The sequence below is a fragment of the Echinops telfairi genome, unplaced genomic scaffold (assembly GCF_000313985.2).
Source record: "Echinops telfairi isolate 266 unplaced genomic scaffold, ASM31398v2 ScPeMD7_23;HRSCAF=83, whole genome shotgun sequence".
Lineage (NCBI taxonomy): Eukaryota > Metazoa > Chordata > Mammalia > Afrosoricida > Tenrecidae > Echinops > Echinops telfairi.
In genome coordinates this window covers 17,452,280-17,460,785 of record NW_022103920.1, presented here as the reverse complement: position 1 = coordinate 17,460,785, position 8,506 = coordinate 17,452,280, and the positions used below count along the sequence as shown (strand labels likewise).

Here is an 8,506-nt window from a genome sequence, read left to right as displayed (position 1 = left end):
TTTAGATTTCAAACTACATTGCAATAATATCTACCTACCTGTCTCCTGCTTTGTATGCTGTGTTTATGCAAATTTGCAGTGTTGGCAGAACAGAATGTACTTATTGCATCCCGTCTTTTAAAGTATTTCATGTGTTTTACAACTAGTGTACACTTTGTCTTTTTCTCATTTTACTATTTATCTGACTGCCACAGAAGTCAGTTCTGATCCACAGCAGCCCTATAGGACAAGGTAGAACTGCCCCTGTGAATTTCTGAGAGTGTAAATCTGTGGGAATAGAAAGCCCCCTCTTTCTTCTGGGGAGCGGCTGGTGGTTTTGAACTGCTGATCTTTTGGATTGTAGCCCAACAAGTAACCCACTACCCCACCATGGCTCTTTGTTTCTTGGAAACGGAGGTTAACAATATATTTATTAGTAATATCAGTTCTTTCCCATTGTACCAAGTCTCTTAGACTTTCAGACAGTTCATTGGCTTTTTTTCTCTTAAACTTTGCACAGATTCCATTTCTTTCTCATGGTTGGACCCAAAAGGTATCTAAGAAAATGATTGGCAATGTGGTATTTTTACGATCCTTGCCAGTGAACTTCTATTGGACTTGTACCTGTTTTTCTCATTCTTTAGATGCAATATATATTTTCTTTTTTTTAAGATGCAATATTATAACCAATTTTCTTGTCTCTCACCTGAGACTTGGGTATATAGTTCAAATGGAAATGAGCAGACTGACGCTTTTTACAAACTATTTGTTTAGATGTATAAGTATATTCTTGCCATTTCAGAGCACACTTGCTCTGCATTTGTAATCTAAAGGCCGAGCATATGGAGGTCCCTCAGCAGCTCCTGCAGGAGTCTAAGAATCAATTGTCACAGTGGCCTTATAAGGATCAGGCTTAGCCAAGTTACATAGTGGACCCCACTCTCTGAGCTATGGGTTATGGTGTATATGCACCTTGGCTTTAACGCTTTCTTATGCCTTGTCTTTCTCCTGGGGAGTCTTACCCATGAGGTCGTCTAGGGTTCTATACGGTTTGCTCCCGTGGAGGTGGTGGTGGGTTCCATTTACCAAACTAGCCTGTCTTCCTGATCTGGACTCTGCTTTGTTGTCAGGTTTGCCAAGGAGCGCAGGCTGAGGATATGGAGAGACTATGTGCCTCCCACTGCGAATTTGGACCAAAAGGACAAGCAGTTTGTTGCCAAGGTGAGTCATTCTCTGCGTCTTCACAGGCCTTGTGGCATTGCGTGGTAGTGATATGCAGTGATGAGAACAATCAGAAAGAAGTGCTTCCGCTCTTGATTACATCAAGGCAAGCCATGGTGTGTGTGTGTGTGTGTGTGTGTGTGTGTTGTAAGGGCTGTAGAAGCCATAGACCTTTAAAAAGTGTTCATTGCAAGTGAACACAAGTTCATTAGAATTAATGAGCTAAAGCTGTAGACACTACCACCTCGCCGTGTTCCTCATTTTTAGGGCTTCCTTTTGCTTAGCAAATGACATTTTCTGAGATTTCCTGTGACCAAGCTAGATGACCGGAAGCATCTTTTCTGTTTTGGAACTCTTGTCATTTGGAATTTTAAGTGACGCAGCGTTTCTCTTCGAGAGCTTTCCTCCCTTGATGTGCCCTGTTAGAGACGGCATGGAGCCCTGGTGTGTAGTGGCTACTTACTCTTTGAGCTGCTGCCAAGTCAGCAGTTCGAAACCACCAGCTGCTTCTCTGCAGAAAGATAGGGCTTTCTACTAAAGAGCTACAGTCTGGGAAACCCACAGTTCCACCCTGTCCTATTTGGCCTGCCGTGCGTTAGCATCAACTTGATGGAGGTGAGTTTGTGTTCCGGGGAGAGTTTTCTGAAGGGGCAGGAAGAGAATTACTAAATAGATTCTTGGTTGTATGAGACATATTGTAAACTGTATGTTTTTTTAGCCCTGAGTTGGAGGGTTTGGAACCTTGAGTAGTAAAATTGTTTTCCAGAAGTTGTTTTCACTCTTGTCAAGAGATTCTGGAACCTGGTGTCTCGACAGGTGAAGTAAGTGTGGTTAAAATAGCCAAGTTCTCTAAGGTTGCCCGGCCAGTTGGCTCCCATGGATAGTTTGGGATGGAAAGCCACTAGGTGGCACCGTCAGCCTGAGAAATCCTGAAGCTGTTTCTCTTTGAAAGAAGGTAACATTTTTAGCAAAGTCTCTGAGGAACTGGCTGAGTTTCCTCTAAACTTTCTGCTTCATCATACCCAGGGCAGTAGGTCGAAGTGTGCCCGAGTGGTCTCGCTCCCCACTTTCTGGAGGTGGTCTCCCAGCAGCTGTTAGCCTCACCACCATCACTCTGTTACTGGATACGAGTGGTAGCAGTCTTGGGTCTTACACTGACCAAAAGGGGCCTTTGCTTCATGCCTGGGAGCTTGGAGACTTGGACACGGGGGTGGTTGTGTCTTGTCATCTGCTCTGTGTTACAAGACTCTTAACTACACCATCAAAGGGAGATTGTTCACTCACTGTACAAGGCAGGCTCTCTGCTCTTCATTCTCCTCTCTGTGGCGGTGTGTGCAGGTGACAGCTGAAGCTTGAGTGGCCCCACACTCTGCCAGTCCCTCCCTCTGGCACTGGCTGCAACCAAATTTGGAGGAAAACGGAAAGTTTTGAAGGGTGTTGGGGCTTTGCTCATTGAGACACTAAGGCATTGCTGAAGAAATAGGATTAGGTGACTGAGCCAGTACCTTTGCTCTAACCTGAAATAGTACTTCACTGGTAACTTGAAAAGAGAGAGCTGGCTGTGTGGTGGGTCATTCATTCTCTCGATGGGGGTGGGGTGGTGGTGGTGATGGTGTGCGTATTGAATCCAGGTGATGCTTTTTGTTAATTACAGTGCCTGAATAGAGAGGCTTACCCTGAGAATCATCTAACTTAAGACTATACGGAACAACTGGTTTCCAGTAAAACCTTAGGTATAAATTTAGGTCTGTCTAAAGACGAGAGAGTGAAAAAATGTAAATAAGTCTTAAAATTGTCTTGAGCTTGTGAGATTCCCCCAGTATTTGTTTTACTTTTTAAAGCAGGAAAAGGATATATAGAAGACAAGCATTCTTGTCATATAAAGAATACCCACATTCTTACCACCCAGATCAAAACCTCTGTGCTGTAGCTACTTTACAACAAACAAAACCAAAGTTGATTCTAAACCAGGAGTCAAACCATAGCTGGGGGGTGGCTTGCTAAGTTCTATCCTTGTTTTTGTTTGGCCTGGGAGTTCTGATTGGATTGTACATCTGTAAACAGTTAAACACTAGACACAAGAAGAGCATTATCGTTTGGCATATGAACAGTATATGAAATTCCAATTTCAGTGTTATAAATAAGTGGGAACACAGCCCTGCCCATTCACATGGTTGTCACTGGCTGTCTTTGTGATTCAGTAGCAGAGGTTGGGTTGTCCCAACAGTCTGACATTTCAGAACGTGTCCCCTCTGGTCGCTTTCCACAAACGTGTGCCTACTCCTGATTCTATGAGCCCTGCTCACAGTGCCTGGATGGGAGATAGAGTGCTTCGTGCCTCATTAAGGATCGTTTACTACAGAAACACACATCAGCCGTGTGCTTGGTGGTGGAGCAGATTTACTTCTGGTAGGAGTTTCTTAGCTCTTTATAGACTGACAACACCTGAGTAGCAGTGGTCAAGATTCGTGTGTGGATGATTTTGAAGTTCTTAAATTTTCATTTGGAATACTTAGACGTTTAAGGGCTTTCAAAGGCGTATGTATTAAGAAATGTAGGCATTCCACTCTCTCTTCCTGGAGGCAGCCACTTTGGACTCTCAGCTAATCCACATCTCTGAGAAAATGTTTATATTGCTGTTACTTGATTATCCAGTTTCAAGCATGATCTCTTTCATTCACGCCGTGGAAGATGTGGATTTAGGTTTTTCTCCCCCTCATGCAGACGTAGTTACATCAGCACACATGCTCTCCCTCAATTCTTCCAATATAATTATATCATAATTTTGGTTCCATTAATATTCAATGTTTACAACTTAGTAAATGCTAAACACCATTGAGCCATGTCGAGTTATTATGATTACTTTTCATTTCCTATACAATTTTTTGCTCTCCCTGCAGGCAATCATTTTTTAATTCACAAATGTGTGCATACATACTTCTCAATTCAATCCCCAGACTCTGCTCGTTGGCTAAATTTTATCTCTTTCAGTCTGTCAATAGTGTCTTTTCCAATCATATTTTCCTTGAGCCTTTTGCCCAGCACCCATCTGGACTAGTGTTTCGCTTTGCTCGTGAACACACCTGTCGTCTTTGAATCTCTTCACCCTTATCCTGGGGAGCCCCTGTGCCTCCCTCCTGGATAAGAGCAAAGCCTGCAAAATCTCGTGGCTTCCTCGTTAGGGGGTCCTGCTTCCAGTGGATCGCACACATTTTTTAGCTGCTGGGTTGAGTGCTTGGGGGGTCAAGTTCAGAGGCGTTTCCCCTACAGTTAGACCCAACAGAGTTGGATATAGAACTAACTGTATGTGAGGAACCGTTTTCCGTCAGGATTGTGAAGACATTGTTGGCTCTGCTGTCTTTGAGCAAATGTGCGTATGTGTGTGCGTCCATATGTGTGTTGTGACATGCTGTGCTGTTGATTCCAACGCAGTGACCCTACAAGAAAGAGGAGGGCTGCCCGCAGCGTGTCCTAGGGCTGAACTCTTGGGAGCAGCTCGCCGGCTCGGGCAGAGTTGGGTTGGCATTGCCAGCCTTTGGGTTGTTAGCTGAGGGCTTCACCGTGGTGTCCCAGGCTGCCTCCTTTCTTAAAATACGTCTAGCCTTCCCACTTCCTCATCCTTACACGACCTGTTTTCTCTTTCTTTCTGGAAGCTTTTGGCAAATTCTTTTTGATCCCAGTTTTCAGAAATTTCCTGCCGACAGGCATTTCATTTCCGTGTAAGCATGCTCTGCCTCCGGTGTTGGCTCTTCGGTCCCGGGGCTGACGGCTTCCATTCTTCCACATTGCTTCCCAGCTGCGCTGGCTGCTTTCTTTTGCAGGAATCCCTAGCGTTTGGATCTTATACTTTATGGACCAGTCTATCAGATCTCTCTGTTTTCTGTTCTATTTTGTGCATTTCTTCATTTTTATCTTTCAGCCCTTCTAGTGAACATTTCACGTATGATAGTGTATATTTTTAATTTCCAAAATCTTTCTTTGTTGTTGTTTGCAGGATACCTTTTTATTAATAATAAACTCTCATCGTCCAATACTTGTTTCATAGTTGTCAGTCATCTTTTAGCTGCCTCAGGAATTAATTATATTTGTGTTGAAGTTCTTTTCTCCCTGCACTGTTTCTGTCTTCTCCAAGTTGATTGTTTGCCTTTGGCTGTTTGCTCTCTTAGCTCTCACAGTATATCTTTCCTCAGCTTTCACGTGAGCCCTAGCTTTTCCTCTTACTTAAGAACGAGGCATCGAATCGCTGCACTAGAAGCACTGAGCATGTGGACGGGACTTGGAGAGCACAGTTTGGAATCCAGCTGTTTCTTGCACAGGTTTGGAGCCAAGCGTTGTTGTTGGCCCCATTGTCGCCACCATTTGACACTGGATGTTGACCGTTTTTAAGTCTTCTGGGGGTGATGGGCTACGAAGTGACCTGGATCGGTTCTGGAGTTTTCTCTCTGCTGGCTCAGGATTCAGCTTTTGTGAGTCTGTGGAGCCCTTTGCCACTTACCATCTGCTTTCCAGATTCCAGAGTTTTATTACTCTTCTCTCCTCTCCCATTATCTCTGATCCTGTTAGGCTTGGGTTCCTAACAGCCAGCAATCCCGGAATTCTCACTTTTCAAGGGCTAGGGAGAGAATCAGAGTAAACATTTGAGTCAATTTCCTTAATAGGCGCATGCTATTTCATTGTAAAGGTGCCCCATCATTCATTTCACACTTTTCCCAGGAGGCAGGTAGTGGACAACGTTTCCTTTATTTAGAAAACGAGTTGTAGAGTGTTCTTGTCACTAAGCGCCCTTGTAAATGGCAGTTACTTTGTGAGGAATGTGTACAGACATACTCACCAGTTCTCCTGGACTATTTCCCATGAGAGACCCGTAAGTCCATTGGTTTCCTGGTGTTCTGTGGAGCAGAGGTGGATGAACGTTTTCTTAGAGGACCACGGCGTGAATATGCTTGGTCCTTAGGTGCCTTGTGCGTCTCCTGGGGAAACTACTCCACTCTGCCGTTGTATCACAGACAATATGGGTGAAAGCGATTGGCTGTGTTGGAATAAAATTTTGTTTATAGCTGGGTAGTGGGCAGGGGGATGACCCTTGGGCCTGAGGTTGCTAACCCTCAGCGTGGAAAACTGGCTGTGTCCAGTTCATACTCTAGAACCTAGCTGTAGTTTTTGTGGGCATTTTACTTGATTTTAAAAATATGGATTAGTATGAAATGACTTTTTCAAGGAAACGGTTTCTTGTGCCTCCCAACACTGTCTTCCCTGTCTTCAGAGGGGAGGAGTCGATTGGTCTCTGAGGGCTGTGTGATGCTGAGGTCCCAGGAGCTTCTTTAGCAGTTACCTTCCGTTAGGATTCATTGTACAGCACACAGCCTAAGTAGCTGGCCAAGCCAGGGAAAGGTGACCTCTGACCCATCTACCGCTAGCCTCTGGAGCTGCTGCCAGGTTGTGGATGCTTTGCTTGGAGGCCCGCCTCTGAGGCTGTTGACACTCCACAGGGTATTCTCCATGGTCCATTGAAAGACTGGCTCCCATCGCTGACTTAAGGAGCTCTCCTGCTTGAGGACTGACGCGCAAGGGAGGGCTCTCTTGTCTCTCCAGGTTAGCAGAGAAGCATGTTCACTTCACAGTGATTAGCCGAACCTGCTTGAGACTTTGGTGCCTGTCGTGGCCTGCCAGCTTCCTGCCTGCTCTCCCTGTGGCGTTTTAGCTGATCTGTGCTGTTTGTGGCCATATGGTTCCCTGAGCACGTGGCTTGGCTCCCTGTCCCAGCTGCTGGGTCCTTGGGCCTTGCTGGGGTGGAGTGGAGCATATCCTCAAGAGATAGCATCTCCTGGCTGCACTGCCTGCTGGCACACTCCAGTGTGGGAGAGGGCTTAAACACACCGAGCCCAAGCTGGGTACTTTGAAAGATGCAAAAGACCAAGAAGTGGTTCCTGCCTTCAAAGTGCTTACCCCCTAGGGTTCCGTGGGGGGTGGGGATGGGGGTGTGTGGTCTCAGTAGTTACTTGTCAGGCATTGGAGGCCATGCCTATTTGTGGAGGTCAAGTTGTAAGCTAACCATGGAGTGGGAAAATTCTAGAATTTATTTAGTGTTTGGCCCTGAGTGTTGCTGCCTTTCTAATCATAGTTGGCATTTTGGGGTGATGGTTAAACAGGGCTACATTTTAATATTCCTGAATTTATCTAGACTGCTCCTGGGTGTTCCCATTTGGCAAGAGAACTAAAAAATAAAAGCTACTTCCTTGAACTCTGGCCATGTGACTCTGAAGCGAAAAGGAGTCCTCTGAGGATGGTAGGGCCTCAGAGAAACCAAGGTTTGGTTTCGAGTTTAAGCTTGAATTAGGAGGAATATATCTGTTTAATTTATATATTTATAAATACATATTTAATGTACCTCCCCTTATTAAGAATTTTTATTCTTCAGAATAATTTTAGATTTACAGAAAAGTTGGACAGATAGTACAGTTTCTTATAAGTCCCCTGTCCAATCGTTTTCTCTGCTGTTAATATCAAGTATGGTACATTTGCTAATATAGCTACATCATCACTAATTAAACATCCTTAATTTCCTTAAAAGGAGCCCTGGTGGTGTATTGGTTACGAATTGGGCTGCAATCTGCATGGTCAGCAGTTCAAAACCACCAGTAGCTCTGCAGGAGAAAGGTTGGGCTTTCTACTCCTATAAACGAATTACAGTCTTGGAAACGCACAGGGGGTTGCTATGAGTCAGCCTTGACTTGATGGCAGTGAGTTAGTGAGCATTTCCTTAAGGAGTCCTGGTGGGATAGTGGGTTTTGTTTTGGGCTGTTTATTATGAGGTCACCTATTTGAGCCTACCAGCCGCTACTCAGGAAGATGAGGCTTTCTGCTCCTGTAAAGGTTTACAGTCTGAGACCCACAGGAGCAGTTCTAACCGGCAGCCAGGAGTCGGAATGGATGCAGTGGCAGTACGTTTTTCCTCTTGAATTTCCGTAGTGTTCCCCGATGTCTGTTCTGCCCCAGGGCCCCACCCACACATTGCCCAGGCTGCTTCTTTTGGTTGTGACAGCCCTCATTTTCTTGGAGGATCACTGGCCAGAGATTTGGGAGGTTAGTCCTCCACCACAGGCTGTCTGATGTCTGCCTTCTGCTCTGGTTGTGCTTGGGGCTGGGAGGTGTTTACCTCTGTGTTACAGACACAGGTGGCAACTGTGCTTTTCTGGGGGCTGAAGGGAGCCCAAGTACTGAGCACAGGACACTGCTGTGATGGGTGTGGTGTCTTTCGGATTCCACCCACTTTTAGTAAGTACTGTACTGCCATCATATCTTCAGG

At 45.3% G+C, this 8,506-nt stretch overlaps 1 protein-coding gene across 1 annotated transcript in view; it reads left to right on the top strand.

The window, feature by feature from the left end:
• The window catches only part of SND1 (staphylococcal nuclease and tudor domain containing 1), a 483,020-nt gene that overhangs the window by 53,639 nt on the left and 420,875 nt on the right, over positions 1 to 8,506 (top strand). The window contains exon 9 of the mRNA XM_004707793.4: positions 1,110 to 1,200. Coding sequence (XP_004707850.1) covers positions 1,110 to 1,200 — 91 coding nt within the window. The remainder of the gene's footprint in view (positions 1 to 1,109; positions 1,201 to 8,506) is intronic.